The 17,186-nt window shown below is 37.1% G+C and overlaps 1 protein-coding gene across 2 annotated transcripts; it reads right to left on the bottom strand.

Annotated features, from left to right (window-relative positions):
• Window positions 1–429: 429 nt before the first annotated feature.
• Window positions 430–15,437, bottom strand: LOC137736873 (histone-lysine N-methyltransferase ATX2-like). Of its 2 annotated transcripts, none has more exons than XM_068476174.1 (24): window positions 14,600–15,437; window positions 14,435–14,486; window positions 14,238–14,312; window positions 13,887–14,106; window positions 12,907–13,030; window positions 12,686–12,790; window positions 11,892–12,097; window positions 10,118–10,210; window positions 9,891–9,988; window positions 8,671–8,847; window positions 7,929–8,072; window positions 7,642–7,689; window positions 7,341–7,458; window positions 7,193–7,258; window positions 7,053–7,114; window positions 6,775–6,831; window positions 6,074–6,142; window positions 5,688–5,886; window positions 4,192–4,467; window positions 3,591–3,652; window positions 3,442–3,519; window positions 2,514–2,609; window positions 1,607–1,710; window positions 430–1,528 (listed from the first exon to the last, which is right to left on the bottom strand). In XM_068476174.1, the coding sequence occupies exons 1-24, from the start codon at window positions 15,193–15,195 to the stop codon at window positions 1,387–1,389; spliced, it is 3,267 nt and encodes a 1,088-aa protein (XP_068332275.1). In that variant the 5' UTR covers window positions 15,196–15,437; the 3' UTR covers window positions 430–1,386. The 2 variants fall into 2 exon arrangements, with proteins under 2 accessions (XP_068332275.1, XP_068332277.1); XM_068476176.1 differs by having other exon boundaries at window positions 14,424–14,486; window positions 14,600–14,737.
• Window positions 15,438–17,186: the final 1,749 nt, after the last annotated feature.

Genomic DNA, 17,186 nt, shown 5'->3' with positions numbered 1-17,186 from the left:
GTGTGGATTCTGTTTTTGTTGGATGACAGGTTCTCCAAGATGGCTTACTTCATTGATTGCAAGAAGATCGCTGATGCATCAAACATGGCCGAACTGCTTTCTAGGAAAGTGTTTCGATTGCATGAAGTAGCTTAAGTCTGTAACTTATGATCGAGGCACCAAGTTCTTAAGCCATTTCTAGATTACTTTGTGGCGATTGTTTGGTACTGCCTTGAGTCGCTGTCGTATTGCCCAACCACAAACTGATGTCGAAATCTTCAGAAGTGGAAAGTACTAATATAGAACAAATGGTCGAGTAGATTTGACGTTCGAACTTCGTTTCAGATGCACAATACCTTTCCGTTGCAAGCTCACCGCTTTGCCGTGACGTAATGAATTTTAACCATCCGAGATCATTTATACCCCAAAGCAGCGTTTGAAAGCTTGTAATAAAAATCAAAATTTTAGTTTTCCGCCCAATTTATGTCACAAGCAGCGTTTGAAAGTTTGTAATAAGAATTAAACTTTTAAGTTTTCCGCCCAATTTATGTCACACTTCAATTTCCCCAAGACCCCTCAACTTCCCCAGGACTGGGTAAGTTTATTAAGCCTTTCGGCTTCTGTTGTAATACACATTCAAGAATTAATCAAATTACACCTTTCAGATTTCCAAAACAATGTTCTTCAGGGGTTTACGTTTGTATCCTTGTTAGCTTGTACTGCATCAGCTATGGATCTCTCAATGACGTCTTCAAATTTACATGCGCGAACCAAGAGGAGGATCAGCCTGAGGAAAAACGGAAAGCTGAATCGCACGGTTTTTTGTCAAGTAAAAACAAGAGAACGGGGGACTCCACAACCCTATCTGCCTTGAGAGATAAAAAGCTATAGCAGATTGTTGGGAGAAATCTGCATCCTCCGGATCTCAACTGAACACATTTTACAAGATAATTTCTGCACAAACAAAAATTGAGGGAACGATCAGCACAAGGAAAACAATTATCAATGCAAATCAGTCATGATAATTGACAGCGAAGAGATAAATACAGAGCGAGAAAGAGCGAGCAGATACCAAAATATTGAAACTTATTGTGTTTATTTAGTTGTGTACCAAGAAATACAACTTCTATTAACTTTACAGCAACCCTACTTCCAATTTTATTACACATGGTCGGGTATGCCTGAAAACAAAATTGTGTGAAACCCGAAACTAAACAGGCTTCCCTACCTGATTAATGGTCCGTTGTGGGAACCTAAGTTAACCAAAAAGAACCTAAGAGACTGACACCTTCCGTGCTGAACCTTATATTTCATAATGTACTTGTGCAATATTTTAGAAAGTGCACTACTGGTCACCTATCTTACTATTCACCTTAGTTAACACACTTACAATTCACCTACCTTGTATCATTCTCCACTCCAATCTATTAACTCGCTGCGAGGGGCACAAAGCTTGCTTGCTCGCTCTTTGGATTCAACATCATTAACCACCCCCCGACATCTAGGGAAACCACAACAACATGCCAGTTGTTCATCTATTGAAAAGAATCTGCGATAATAAGAAGAACGTTAGCCCATGGAATGAAATAATAAAGAAAAATTGCATACAACAAGAATCGAGGATAACCTATAATCATATGTAAGTTCTTCCCATCGTTTAATGTCTCTCTTTGCAAATATAATTATATGCTCATCATTATTAACACTAATGACTCTTGAGTAGCAATTTGGCTGCACACAACAAAGGTAAAGGTGAGCAAGTACAAAGTTAAATAAACAAATAAAAAGCTTGTGCAGAACCCATCCAATTTAAACTTAGTAATTGCAAAAGTGTACACAATTTAAAAATATAAATTTTATGATTTCCACACCTGAAATGGCAACAAACCCGTGTGTAAAATGTTATACGAGGTTACTTGAGAACAAACACCTCTCCCTTGATGAATTTTTGTATCCAAAAGAATCAATACAAAAAGGAAAACTTCTCATCACTAAATTCTTTCATTAACTCATTATGTATCAAAGAGAGGCATCATTCTCCCATAATTTCTTACGTTTACACATTTAGCTTGTTTATTAAATGAAAACGATATCATATCAATCTACATTTTGACTCTTTGTGATGCATTACTTTGTGAGAAGCCTAAAGGGATGTCTACTTATCATGAATGAAAAAGTGCATGTTGAACGTAGGTATGCCATACCTGAACAACCATGTATGATTCTCATTCATGACTTCTCCCATTCCAAATAAGTAAACGTGCCCTAAGTTTCTAGAGGGAGGAAAAGAGACCTGTTGCTAGGTTGATGTGCTGTGCTGGCAATATTTTTATGGGTTTTAAGTTTCGAAACAAGTAGGAGATTTTTAAGTGCGGGGGTGGGGATGGGCATGTATTTACGGGAGAGTTTGATTCTGGACATCCTTGTGAAGTTCAGTTCCTACTGGATTATGTTCAGTATAAAGACAATTCAAGATGACAAATACTTCACAAAAGTAAAACTAAATAAGCAGATAAGGGTTGGCTAATACGCACTTCACAAGAGTGATTAATTAGGTGAGCAATGCTTCCAGCTCTTGTGGCATCAATGACTCGTTCATCATCAATCCGGAACATATAAGTCCCAGCCCCCTGCATGGGAAAAGGTAAGGCTTTAGAGCGCCATTTCTTTCTCATTTCATACTCAAGCATCAACAAATGTAAAAGTTTCTAAACGGGAGATAAACATGAAGTACTATAGAACCTTACAAATACTAGAAAATCCAAAACTCGAGTAACAAACATACCCATAATAGATACGCCTGATTGTTTCAATTCTCCATAAATTTGGGCTAGATTTTAATGAATATTCATTCCTATAGCTTAAGTGGGCAATAACAAAATTCAACAATTTTGAGGAAACCCCCAAAGTTGGGATGCAACCCTAGGAATTATGTGCAAACCCCTAAAAATTTTGTTGAGCATGATGGAATCTAAAATAGTAGCGCATGATTGGTGGACTTAAATTTAGGAGAGGATGCACCTAGCCAAGCTGCTTTTCCATGCAAATAGAATTAAAAATTACATGGCTAAAGGAATTCTTCAATCTCGAGAAACAATAGCTCACCTCTTTCACTAAAGCTTGGGGAGTTTATGGAAGTTCTAATCCTAAATAAAGTATCAGTCTATTAATACAGCTAGCGCTTACAACTACGGCTCACATTGGTTGGACATTTTAATAGTTTACACTTGCAGGTTACAGATCACATTGGTTTGACACTTTTACTGGTTTACACTTGCAGACCTGCACGCTCAAGGGAAGACGGCAACATTGCCTTCCATCTAGCCAAGATTGCATAGTAATTATCCATGAACAATTTTGACATCTATTCTGACGTGAATTGTCATGCAACATAAAATGCATGCAAAAATAATAAAGCCTAAGTTCCAATGAGCACAGCAATGACTTTAGTACATAACTTACCACCAATGAATTATATATGAAGTGCTCCCTCCTGTCAGCTACAGGAGGTCTAACAAGTTCGCCTGTGTATTCAATCACCTACAAGAGATATGATCAGTATTCAAAGTATTCTTTTACAGGTTCAAAATATACTAACAAAATTACTTTACCATGTCCCCTGCTCTATGTGGGTGCTTTGCAAAGATACCAAAACCATGAATTCCCGATTTTCCTGTAGTTAAAAGAAAAGAAGTTCCGAAAGACAAATTCAGAATAATAAGTAAAATATAACACTAAATGATGTGACAGTCCTACACGACCAAGGTCATGAAAATATGTATGATAGGAAAAATACTCGAAGAAATAAACTTGGAATACCAACATATAAGAATACACATTCTCTATTCAAAATAGAAAAGAAAATATAAAATAGCAGTCACGAAACTGTTTGATAAGTAGAATAACAAGTGTCTACAAATAGCCACATGAGTTAAATTGGAGAGATATTTTTAAAATTATATATGCATTTACTATATAAGCTCAAAGTGTTACAACGTGCTCCTAGAAAGACCTAGGTATCTACTAGTAGCTTCAAACTAGCAGCACAATATTGTTACCAAAATAAATTACAAATCTAAAGAAACAGGTGGGAGATTGGTGAAGATAACCAATGTGAACATAAATAGGAGAAGCTGTTATCTACATACAACATTCTTAACTGTTTCTTCAATGAAATCTCGGATAACTATATGAAAGAAAATTATATCTTACCAAATGCTAGTCTTTTTCGAAAGGTGTCCCTCATGTATTTATACTTCTCAGCCATAGAAAGTATGTCATTAGGAGCATCAAGCTGGGAGGCTTTCAGCCTCTGAAGGCTAGAGCAGAACTTAGAGCCATTCGGAGGCTGTGACTTACTCGACAATTGGTGTTGGCTGTAACCACCAACTAAATAAGGCTGGTTCTCGACAAACAAACGCTTTAAGGATGCAGCAGCTATGGCTTCAGGCTCTTTTCTCCCTCTTCTACAAAAGTAGTTGTATGGCTCTGCCCAAGGGTTGGATTGAGAGATTGCAACAAAAAATTAATGAATTTCAAAATAATAAATTCAACAAACTGAGTATCTAAATCAATGATTCAATGATAGTTGTTTATGCACAAAATCGGTTGGACTTTGGATCAACTTAGATCCGACTGTAAATCACACAAAAGCACAAGAACACAAGGATATATATCGGGGTTTACCCCGAGTTGAGGCTACATACATGTTGGTGTAGATCTAGTTTGGCTGTGTAAATGTGGGTTACAATGTAAATAGAGGCTGCTTGTTGCCTTTAAAAGAGTAGAGAGGCTAGGGTTTTTTACTCTAAAGTCTAGAGTGAGGGTGAGGGATCCCTTTTATAGGACAAGGGTTTCCCTTCCCTTTTACATAGTCCATGGGCTAAATCATGAGGCCCAAATATGGTACAACAATAGTGCACACACTATAAGAGCATTCATAAAATAAGATCGCAAACACTACCGAATCTCATTAATTAAACAGGACAGATAAACATGCACTCAATTGTTTATTATCCTACAGCATATGACACTGGACTCGATGTTTAATAAAGACTAGTTACATAAAAGATCAGTGGAAAATCTGGAATTAAGTATCGATCCCGTAAAGCATTTAATCATCTTTCAGTATGATCTGGAATAAAGAAATAAAGCGATGGTGGCAGCAAAGGCCAAATAAGTAAATGAGTGAGAGATGATGAGGGATGGTAAGATATGTAGGAAGTCATACTGACAATAGAGTCAAGTTCATTTGGAACATGATGCAAAACACGAACAAGCAGATTAAATCATAATCAACTTTGACTCTTTCAATAAATAAAGGGTGGCAAACTCAAATATGGATGACACACTATATCGTAGAAATAAAAAATAAATAAACAATTATGACCACAGCTCATGGCTTCATAGTACAATTTTCCTTAAAAAGACGCAATATTGCAATGACCATCTGTGCAAGAACTGCAAATACTTCAAGAAAGACAAATCTTCTCAGAACCTGGGGACTGGAACCAGTACATAACCAAAAAATACAAAAAATACAAAAAAATAAAAAAATAAAAAAAAAAAGTGGAGAAACAATATGATTTATAACATCATATCTGTCAAGTGTACCAAAAGCGACGCAGAAATGTAAACAAACTTGTGGGGCCATTTGCAGTAGGATTATCAAATTTCATCTAAAGTAGACTGATTATACATTTACATACCCGTACGAGCACATCCAGATGGATTTGTTGGTGGAATGTATTCTGAGCACTGGCGCCCGGTTCGACCAATACGGTTATCAGCAGCTGAACGGTCATTTGTTGCCTGCCTATGCTTCTTGCAGAAGGAAAGAAGACGAATGCACTGCTCTACTTCATCATCGTCCACAGACAGTAGATGTAGTCTGTCCTCATCCTCAAGCTTCGTAGTAATAATAATAATAGAATAAAAATAAATAGGAACAAATTAAGAACCACTTGAGGAAAAAATTCCATCGAAATAATTCAGTAATGCATCCAGCAAATTACTGAAAAAAATAAGAGTAACAAAAAACCAATAATGTCAAGTAAAAATGAGAAAAAAAAAAAAAAAAAAAAAAAAAAACTACCTCAACACAAAGACCAGCGGCTCGCGCGCAAAGTGGGTGATATGCCGCACAACAGGTATGGTTTGAACACTGGAAGGGACAAAAAAATCAGATGGTTATTATCAATGAATTTTGACTTTATACCGTTAAGAAGGAAAAATAAATCAGGGAAGATACAAAGATGCATATAATATAATATATATATATATATATATATATATATAGGAAGGTAGATATAACATAGAAAATAAGTAAAGGGCGTATGAAAGCCAACCAATTTCTAAATAGATGCTACAATCATGTATGGCACAAAAAGAATACAAATTTAAGCTTTACACATGATATTCTAAAATGGATTAAAAGTATATTTTTCTCTAAGACAGACTAACCCTTTTTTCCAAGAAATGTAACACCGAATAAAGAAGAACAAATACTCAACTCCAGAGCATTTATTATGTTAATTATTTCACTTGGACCAGGTACCCTTTTTTCTTCAAAAATGTAATAAATAAAGCAGATTGATGACCAAAATATAAGTCTAGAAATCCCTCAATATGAATCATTCATTCAGTGAATTTCCAAAAAGACAAGAAAAAACATTCAAAGTGTTTCTTCCCCGCAGGTTGCAACAAAATATTCAGCCAGTTTGACATCACGATACATGTTATAAATTCAACAAATTGACCAGCAGTTTACTGTTATAGGAATATAAATGAACTTACTTGAATGCAGGCTCCATACGAAACGCCACAGATACTACATAATAGCTTCCAACGGTCCTGTTACAAAACAGAAGATTAGTGGAGGCGGGAATACCTTGACAGTATGGTTTTTTGCCATTTTGATCCCGAACGATCAAAAGTATATGAGACCACTGCCACACAAATCCTCACAAGATGAACATAAAAAAGGTGACACACGTCAAAGAAAATGGGGGAGGGGCGAACAAAAGGAGGCAGCCATAGTGGTGTGGAAACATATAATGTGAACAAGGAAATACCTTATTGATTCTGCTAAGCCCATCAATTGGCTCCATTCTCTTAACATCAGATAGGCAGGTTTCTGAAACATTTTCAGACCATTAACAGAAAAATAAATACACATTCAATGAACAAAAATGGAAACTGTATTTTCATGAACCTGGTATCCATATGGCACAAGCTAGATGAGCCCAGCGCCGGTCAGTTGTAGGCTTCATTGCACCCCCTGGACGAAAATCAGTTCAATAATTTAATGATGTGAAATCCATGGCGTTACAAAGTTCAAAGATTTAATGAATTATAAGTACCTATTACAGGACAAAGGCAGCAAGGTGGTAGAGGTTCAGGAGCCCCAGGCCGACATAAGTTGCATAACCATAGTACCCCACCAACAGGTTCCAATTCTCCATAGCATCTTGCATGGACCTGCAAAACATTACTACTGATGAAAAAAAGGAACTGACCAGCAAAAACACGACAAAGTAGGAATGAAGCGTTTCAAATAGCCTTGAAAAAGAAATTTGGTTGAATATGACAAAATCTATCTTGAATTTCATAGTTTAACCACCATTAACAGTACTGAGATCCCCACTACCAAAAGACCCTTACCATCATTCTGCATTTGTCACACTGCAGGAACAGGTTGTTTTCATACTCCTATAAACAAAACACCAATTAGCAAACCAATAGGGAAAAGAGTTTAAACGAACTCCCACTTAAAAATAAAACACAGCAACTAGCGGAAAAGACAGAGAAACAATAGATATGTAGTAAATCTTTTAAAGTAAAGAAACAAGATAAAATAAATACAGCAAACCAACAGACAACTATTATGCAGAACAGCAGAAAAAAGAATGTCAGTTATAAAATGATGTGGAAAAGCTTTTGGAGATTACCTCATCCATGTGGCAAACACTGCATTTATCAAGGTCCTTCCAATCCACACGAACAGGTCTGTAACCAACAGGAACATCTCGATATCTCCTAGAGGCTAACTTGCACTTGGGTAAATTTGAAGAAAGCCTGGATTTTGATAACCTCTGCCAAAACCCCAAATGTTTATATTAGGCTAGAAATCAAGGAATAAGGGCAAAAGCAGAAAAAGCTGTGTAGCATCTTAAAAGGGAATGGGATTTTACAACATGTATCCAAAACAACTACTAGTCAAGAACCATTAACTAAGCAACAGAAAAGATTCCACATTTTCAACAGATAAGTATATTGTAAAAATGATATAATAAAGAAGAATATTGATCTGAAATTATATGTGTGCGCACAAATGCATATATACAAGCAAACACATGCATATACAATTTATAATATATCTTCACGGTTGACATGGCATTTATTCTATATCCAACCCAAGAGTACAGTAGTTCGCCCAGATTCCCAATCCTTACTTTGATACTACTCATTAGAGAGGTGCAGTACTAAACAGTTGAACATGCTTAAAAATTAAAAGTTAATAACAATCGTTATTACAAAAATAAAATAAATACTTGATCTTGACGGAACAAATAAATAAAAATAGGCATCAAAGCCCAAGAAAAAAATGAAAAATAAAAGGATCACATTTTATTCACAGATATAACGGTAGTAGAAACTTAGTAGTGCTAATGCACAACTCAGCTTACATACCTGAATAAGTTTAGCAACTTCTGGTATAGAGAAACCAAACATATGAGAACCAGATTTATAGGTCCCTTCTAATCTGCCTTCAGCATTGCCATTAGAACCATCAAATGAAGTGTTTTGTGCTTTCCTTATCCTTTTGTATATTTTATTCCAGCAAGCTGATGGTGTAGATCCTTTGAACTGGAAGAGATGAGCGGAAAGGAAAATAAATAACACAACAACATCGGCAGATATTCATTCCAGATACTTTTTTGTGCAACATACTACTGTACTCAACTAAGGAATCACAAAATAGAAGATGAAACATATAACAAGACAACGTCCTTTTATTACGTACTACCTAGGCAGTGCACCATAATTAGAAAGAGAGCATACACTGCTGTCATTGCAAGTGGATATGTATTCTGAATTGTAAATAAATATGTATTCTGGATTGTAATTGTAGACCATATTTAGGGGATTTAAAGTTTAAACTAAGCAATGATAAGTGACTTAACCGTTGATCAGATGCCTAACGAGTTTATATACATTACGAATAAAACATAAGTGCATTTACTATATAATTCAAGAAGATTATCAGCAAGAAAACCCCCGTGGAAGTAAGAGTTATAAGTACAGCTTAACAGGTGGTGAAGCTATACACCAATAATTACACATCGGGAAAAGAAGTACACGGACACTAACCACCTAAATTGATTTTAGATTTTGAGAAATGTAAGATCCAATATTCAGTATCAAAGTGATCCGGGAACTGAGCCTTTTTGGAAGACAAGAAGGCAAGAAGCAACAATTTCGAATTCAGAGTCATCAACCTATCCGGTAAAGTTGTTACTCTGAGCTAGGCCTATAAGAAAGTGCGGAGGAGAATAAAAAGCACAAATGAAAAATCTTCAAGGGAAACAGTGGTAATCCATGGGTGCAAATTTCCAATCCCAAATACTACCCAACAATCTGTCTCTGCTAAAATGGGATTACCAGATGGCACACGAGTCATCAACTCCGGTAAAGTTGTTGCTCTGAGCTAGACCTATACGCAGCGTATATTATACATGCAATCGAGTCTTACTCAGACGTCTGAGATATCAAAAGTGATTAATAACATATGAAACAATAAGAATACAAGTAAATTATTGAGGTACAAACTGATAACCTGGTGAAGGAACTCAAAGAGACAATCACATACCATCAAATGCACTCAAAATTGTAACTGGAGAAAGCCTAACCTGCTCTCCTGTATCAATTGTCACTTTGAACAGAGGTCGAATATTTGATTCGGTATCTCTCAACACCTCCATCTTATATAAGGCAAGTACACTTGGATCTGATCCAAAAATTTATCAGAAGCGAGATTGTTACAAGACTAATATCACTGCAATAACATTGGCCTTAACATAAATAAAAAGAATAACTTTAGTATGAAAAGCTGCCTATATAAAAGAGAGAGTCCCACCTGTAATTGAAGTAAATTTCCTCAAGGCAGTATAACCTTCAGGCCAAATGTATTTCTCATCCTGAAAACATTCCGAGTCTCTGACAATCTTTCCTGCAAGAAAATTCCATATGGTGGTGAGTAGAATGGAAGCCTCAAGAACCAACTGGATATACTTTCTTATAGATGGTGCTGAGTAGAATGGAAGTCTCAAGAACCAACTGGAAATATTTATTTCTTATACATAGGAAACAGAAACCTTTATTAAGATATAAAAGGTACAAGAAAAGTAGAGTCCACAACTGAGAAGCCTGTATATTACAGAACACCTGCTTTTCAAACAGAACAAATAACAGAAAAAAGAAGAAGATAACTCTCTAGGCTTTGATACGGTAGATTACCGCAAAGAAGACTAAAACAAACTCCACCCTATAAACAACCCAGCTCCTCAATGGAAACGTCCTTGAAACACTCCTATTCTCTGTTATTTCAATCAAAGAATAATTTGACATCACTAGCAGATGATCCAACCTTTCAGCATCCTTCCTACACATGACACACCAGTAGGGAGAAATAGAATGAAGGACGCCTTCTTAAGACCATGTACAATTATTACTTTTCCCGAGAGTGATTAGCCAAGCCAACACCCATACATAAGTAGATACTTCAGTTTTCCATATGACAAGGGAGGGAATGAAATTAGGTAGAGTAAGATATCCAAAAGGTACCTGGAAACGGACTTGCACGAAAATTCCCCGATGACTCAAGCCTCCAAATTCTCTTATCAACTCTATTTAGGACCAGCAAGACCGTTTCAAGGTCTGACAGTCAAGACTGTGTTCATTAAGATATCTTAGAAACCCAAGATCCCAACTAAGAGGAAACGAAGACAAATTTACACCTTACAAAATATCAATGAAAATCTATAGAGATGAGGATAAAGAATAAGACCACCCCAACCCTATTCCCAAAACTGCAGAGTGATGCAAAAGACAGAAACGCCTTAGAAATATCTGTCCATGGACACTAACTAGAGCCTCTAGCCACAATCTCTGGAGCCCATCCATTACACCACACCAAGGGGAAGTCAATTCTGCTTTGAATCCCCAACAGCCACTTTCCAACCAAAACTTCATTCCTCTCTACTAAATTTCCTACCCATAACATTCTTTATCCTTCACTCGAGGATAAATTCAAATCAGGACAAAAAAGGTTTAATATTTTATAATTCTATATACAGAAGTTAACAATGTCATAATTAATAAAATACCAGAAGTTAATTGGATATAATTCTTTATACAGAAGCCAATAATTAATAAACTACCAGTTATTAAATAATTTCTATGAACTACCAGATCTTAAAGAATAATTTTATAGAAACTATTGAAATTAATCCATAATTTCTTGTCTGAATATCTCTAAATCAATTAAATACTAAAAACAGAAAAGAAAAAAATGTTAGCAATCAGGATGGGGCAACCTTTTCTCATACATTGTTTTCCTCAAGAAGTGGAGCCTACAAAATGGAAAATAACATTCCCTCTCCCAATCCCCCTCCCCCCAGGGCTCAGCATGGATTAAACCCAATACCTTCCCTCCCTTTGATGGGGGGAAGGTACAAAGTTGGCTACAAAACTAGTAGCGGTTCCTCACACAGTTGGGATTCAGAAAATCTAGCTTTGAAGAATGAAAATGCGTTCAACAATTATATCATCAAAATGTGGACAGTGCATGGGAACCATCCAGATTATATTATATAATGTCAACAAAGAAGTACAAGAGTATAAAGAATTACCTAGGTTTATTATCTGCAAATCTCCGATCACAAATGGAGAAGTTCCAAGGTAATCCAGTGTCCTCGGAATCCCTGCATCATCAAAACATCCTTCATCAGAATCTGCACTCACTTCATCCTCTCCACTTATACTTTCACATTCATCAATGTTAATTCCGTTTTGCAGCCGTAGCATTCTTCTTGGAAGCTTTTGTTCATTGAGATACCTGATGAAAACAAAAGATTACCCAGTTATGCAATAACTAAAAGTTCTTCATACTGCACTGAGAAAGAAATTTAATCAGGTTAAACCCTGTATCATACAAATGATTGGGAGAATTTGAATGGGTACAAACTACAAACACAAGAAATTACATAAATATAAGAAAAAAACTCAATGCAGTCATTACTACTTAAAGCTATGTAGGGTGATGGATGCACATATTAAAAAATTGCTCATTTAAATCTCATAGACTCCAAGTCTAAAAGCATGCATAATAATGTCTCAAACACATAATTGTTTTGTGCATAAATATTAATTAGAGTGAGTACACACAGTCTCATCAAAACTTGCCTCCTAGCCTATTAGGTCATTATATACTTGCACAACGTATCAAAGCGTGTACAGATAGGGTCAAAACCACAATAATCTCAAGATGCCCAATTTGGGATGGACGCGTGATTAACAAATGAGAACAATTTAAGCAGGTTATATTAACAAATGAGAACAATTGCACGATTATAAATTGATTAAATTTACGAGTTTAGCACCATGAAGAAATTAAAAGGTATTGTAAAAAATTACATAAGATTACATTTTTGCTTCTTCCAAGCTTTTCATGAATCCAGGCTTCTTGCACTTCAAATGGAATGAAGAAAGAAGTCCTTTGAGAAATGAGATTGCTTGTTTCACTTTAATCCTGTATAGATAACAACAGTAAAAAACGATGTCATGTTAAAAATGGAAAATTCAGGTATAATATGCAATTAAGTGCACAAAATATAGATAAAAGTTCCTTAGATGTCAAAGAATTACCTTGCAAAGTCATGGGTACCAAAAAACTGCACTGGAACTGATATTCCTCCCAAAGTTTTGCTTAAGCCCTTACGATCACCAATAAGGGATTCATCCACCACAATTGCTGGCCACATAGCATAACCTGCACTACAGCAGTTGATAGAAGCTTGTGTGAAATCCAATAATTGAAATCACCAGTTGGTGCGAGCTCAAAGGAATAAAAAATAGATGCATAACAGTGGAAGAAACTCACAACACATGTAACTGAATATTTGTATCTATGATTCAAAAAACCTATTGCCTTTATATTAAATCAGACAACAGTCAGGGAAGACAAAATGATCTAATAGCCATAGTTTTATGCTTTCACTCAAAAACAAAGCAATAGAAATTAGATTATGCAGATAATTGGATACTTCACTGTTAACAATTCCGACCTAGTTTTGAGTTCAATCAATGCAATATGATATTTATTTCATGATTCTGATTTTGATGAACACCGTTGACTCTTTCCTTTCTTTCTTTCTTTTCAATAAAAGTTTGTGTTCTTATCCACAAAAACAAATATATATTAAGAAAACGCAGGGATAATTAACATTAACTCTACATTGGTTAAAATCAGAAGGCAAGGAACCACTCAGGCCTAACACAATCAGAGCCCCAATGCTGCTCCTAAACCATAAACAAACATAGACCATGTTCAGTTGGGCCAAAGATCACTTAACTCCTGTTTTCGTCCACTGAACCTTACATTAATTGGAAATTAGAAAACATACTCTTAAGAAAAAACTGGTACCTACTATCTACAGAGGAGCCTCTGATTCATCTAGGACAAACCATCTGATATGTGTGCCTGAAAGGCCCAAGAAACAATTTTTTTTTCCAATGCAAAGGGATTACCTTGTGATTTGTTATCATATATGACCATCCTCTCACTCAAGCCATAAGAAATATAATAACAAGTTAGAACAAAATCAAAAGAGTAGATAATCACACACCAGTAAGCTTGGCCCATACGATATCCCCAGGCTCTAGTTCTTGGCAGTCATCCAAACTCGCAGCCAACACAACCATTTCATTATAATCATAGACATCACTGTTTGTACTCTTTGGACTGCAACTCAAACTCAAACTTTCCATTTCTTCTCGAGAGATATAAAACTTGATTCTCTCGCTTGATAGAAGCAAATCCTCCTCATCAGCATCTTCATATTCAACCTACATTGCAAAATCCATAAGTTATGGCTCCAACAAGTTTTCATGCCTTAAGTTTCACAAATTGTCTCAGGCGCTCTGAACATAAAAATGATTAAACAAAATCAGATGGGACGAATATGATAGAGCAATACATGATGTCTCTTAGTGTCAGAGTTGTAACCCACAATGCGACCCGAATACCAATCAGCATCCAATGGCCAATAGACCTGTACTCAACAAAGCAAACGTTCAGAATTTTGCGACAAGCACAGCAATGCTATGCTCCTCACATACTCAAATAAAGATCAAAACTATAACAATTGTCAAAAAGAGCTTACAGAGAGCTTGCCTTGCATTCTAATCCAATAAAAGTTTTGGGATCGACATCTTTGAAACTCAACCTGTTGAAAATCAACCCTTAACACTCTCCCAATAATCATTCAAACATATAAGAGAAACCCTTTCGACCAAATAACAAAAAGATAAATAATTGGAACCCTAAACTAACACATACCCGACCCATTTCTTCACAGAAGGCGAATCCGAAAGAATTTTCTCACAGTTAGAAGAAGAATTCCGCTTCTTGAGGCCCAATTTCTCTCCTTTTTTACTGCCATCGAGTTTCGGATTGCTACGAGAATCCCTTAACCGAGGACCCTCCAAATTAGACAGAACACTAGAATCAACCCCCAATTTGAGTAACTCGTTAAAGCCGAGGTTTCTCTTCTTCTTGGTCTCCGAAATCCTCTCGAATTCACCATCGACATCATCAACCGCCTCAATCTTCACCGCCGGCGGCTCATTCCGGGCAAGCAAAGCATCGAAGAAGGAGGAGCAATGGCGAGGCCGCTTGGCCCGGCGGGAGTAGACATTGACAAATGAGGGTTTGGGAGAGGGCTTCTGAAGATTCTGATCGCCAGCATCGCCATCGTCGAAGTCGTCGAGCTTGCGAGCTTTGACCTTCTTGGACATGACGTTGGAGGACCCGCTGGCGCTGACGCAAGGAGAGGTGGCGGAATAGACGTGGTTCAGAGATAGGTAGCGGAGGGGCGTGGAGGCGTGGATGTCGGTTGAGGCGTCGTCGTTTTGGTGCTTGAGGGGAACTGCCATGGAGAGAGAGCAAAGAGGGGGGCTTTCTCGCTTTTGCTCTCTCTCTAAATCTCTCTGGGGGGTTTGTGGGTTTGGGAGGATTAGGGTTGGGGATTTTAGGAAAGAAGAGAGAGGGATCTGACAGGTGTCTCGGCGGTTTTTGGGAGGGAGGGTTTTGCTCCCAACTATCAGTTTCCCGCCTGCAGTAAGAGGAGAGAGATTCAGAGAGATGGAACTAACTACTGAAACTCGTGTTAAAATGATGTACGGAATCCTTTGGATAAATTTATAACAGCATCTCCAAGCAGATGTTAAATACAATTTAATAGCTTACATGGCAATTTGATATATTGATAAAATGTTTTCCAACCCATATGCCAAAATATTATGTTTTATCTATCTATTCTATCTATTATATTCTATTAAGAGAAGAACCCTTGTCAACTTTTTTTCCCCACTTTTTTCAACTTTGCCCTCACTTTTGAATGCGCAATATTGATATAAGGAGAGTAAAATAGTAATTTTGTACCTTTTGACAAAATGACAATCATATCCTTATTTTTCATACTTTTTAAAATTTTTAAAACTAATCACACTCCTTGATAAATAAAATAAAAATAAAGAAAAATTGTTCACACACATAGAATGTGTGCTCTCTGCTAGTATTAATTAAAGCAAACATGGATGGTTCTTAAAGATGAAATCAACAGCAAAGAAGCAACATGAGGAGTTTCTGGTTAATAAAAATAAAAAGACGTTGCTGTCAAAATTCACCAATCCTATCATCCCCAATTGAAGGAAATCCTAAAATCCCAAATCCTTGTCATCTCCCTAGGGTCTCTTATTTTTCAGCATCTCCAACTCCCCAAATCCTTCGCCTTATCTCTTTAAGTCGACAATTCCAAACATGAAGGCACATAATAAGTTCTTAACAAAATTAAGAAAATTTAAAGACTATCTTTGAGTGCCAAAAAGCCTTCCTAAGCAACGCAAAAGGACATGGGCCGAACTTTTCCACTCCATTCTTCATCATTTTTGGTGTCTTAAGACTTCTCTTAACAACTTCTCACTCTTCTTTACCAACTCCCAATTAATAATAATATTATTATATTAAATTTATTAATTGAACTATTAAGAGAAGAGCCCTTGTCAACTTTTTTTGGGAACTCACCGACCCGGGACCCCACCACATCATGGGATTGCTCTCGCGCGAACTCACTTAACTTTGGAGTTCCTATAGAATCCAAAGCCAGTGAGCTCCCAAAAGGCCTTGTGCTAGGTAGAGATAGGAATATACATACAAGGCTTACAGGATCCACTTCCCTAGGTGATGTGGGATATTACAATCCACCCCCTTAGGAGCCCAACGTCTTCGTCGACACACTTCCAGCCAGAGATTAGCTATGATACCAAATTGTCACATCCCCGCCCGGCCCTCTACCACATCCCAGGCTCAACTCCACCGTAGCACAATATTGTCCGCTTTGAGCCTGAACCACGCCCTCATGGTTATGTTTCTGGGAACTCACACGAGAACTTCCCAGTGGGTCACCTATCATGGGATTGATCTCATGCGAACTCGCTTAACTTTGGAGTTCCTATAGAATCTGAAGCCAGTGAGCTCCCAAAAGGCTTCGTGCTAGGTAGAGATAGGAATATACATACAAGGCTTACAGGATCCACTTCCTTGGGCGATGTGGGATATTACAATCCACCCCCTTAGGGGTTCAACGTCCTCGTCGGCACACTTCTAGCCAGAGATTGGCTCTGATACCAAATTGTCACATCCCTGCCTGGCCCCCTACCACATCCCATGCTCGACTCCACCATAGCATGATATTGTCCGCTTTGAGCCCAAACCACACCCTCACAGATATGTTTCTGGGAACTCACACGAGAACTTCCCAGTGGGTCACCCATCATGAGATTGATCTCGCACGAACTCGCTTAACTTCGGAGTTCCTATGGAATTCGAAGCCAGTAATCTCGCAAAAGGTCTCGTGCTAGGTAGA

This window comes from Pyrus communis, chromosome 6 (assembly GCF_963583255.1).
Source record: "Pyrus communis chromosome 6, drPyrComm1.1, whole genome shotgun sequence".
NCBI lineage: Eukaryota > Viridiplantae > Streptophyta > Magnoliopsida > Rosales > Rosaceae > Pyrus > Pyrus communis.
The sequence above is the reverse complement of the archived record's forward strand: the minus strand, read 5'-3'. Positions and strand labels throughout refer to the sequence as shown.